We start from the raw sequence: 554 nt of genomic DNA on the forward strand, positions 1-554 counted from the left end.
CCCCCCTGCCCCTAGCCCTGCCCCCTGCCCCTACCTCCGCCCTGGCCCCACCCTGACACCGGGACGCTGGCGATGCCCTGCAGCTGCCGGACAAGCTGATCCCCAGCCTGGTGAAGTACTACTACTCATGGAAGAAGACCCGGAGCCGCACCAGCGTCATGGACCGCCAGGCGCGGCGCCTGCTCAGCAAGAAGGAGCGCGACGACAGGTGGGGGCTCCCCGTGGGGAACTGGGGTCTGGGGCCTCTTACGACAGGTGTGGAGGCTCCTTGGGGTCTCGGGGCACCCAAGGGGGTCTCCTGGGGGCCCCTCTGGGGTACAGCAGGGCCAGGGTCTGGCTGCCCCTAACCCCTGCGCCCTGCCCCCCCAGCAATGACGAGATGGAGGAGGGCCGGGCCACCAGCGAGGGCGAGTTCGATGTAGGGGACCCCAAGAAGGAGGTGAGATGGGGGGCAGGGGTTGGGGGTCACAAGTCACTGGGGGCAGGGCTGTGGGGGTGTCCTGGGGGGAGGCAGGGGTCACAGGGAGGAGGCTGTGGGGGTTTGGGGGGTCCTG

General features: G+C 69.9%; 1 protein-coding gene across 1 annotated transcript in view; it reads left to right on the top strand.

Moving 5' to 3' along the window:
• The window catches only part of RCOR2 (REST corepressor 2), a 9,926-nt gene that overhangs the window by 5,826 nt on the left and 3,546 nt on the right, over positions 1 to 554 (top strand). Inside the window, exons 6-7 of the mRNA XM_025193256.1 lie at positions 84 to 208; positions 370 to 533. Coding sequence (XP_025049041.1) covers positions 84 to 208; positions 370 to 533 — 289 coding nt within the window. The remainder of the gene's footprint in view (positions 1 to 83; positions 209 to 369; positions 534 to 554) is intronic.

The sequence above is a fragment of the Alligator sinensis genome, unplaced genomic scaffold (genome assembly GCF_000455745.1).
Source record: "Alligator sinensis unplaced genomic scaffold, ASM45574v1 scaffold1860_2, whole genome shotgun sequence".
NCBI classification, from domain to species: Eukaryota; Metazoa; Chordata; order Crocodylia; family Alligatoridae; genus Alligator; species Alligator sinensis.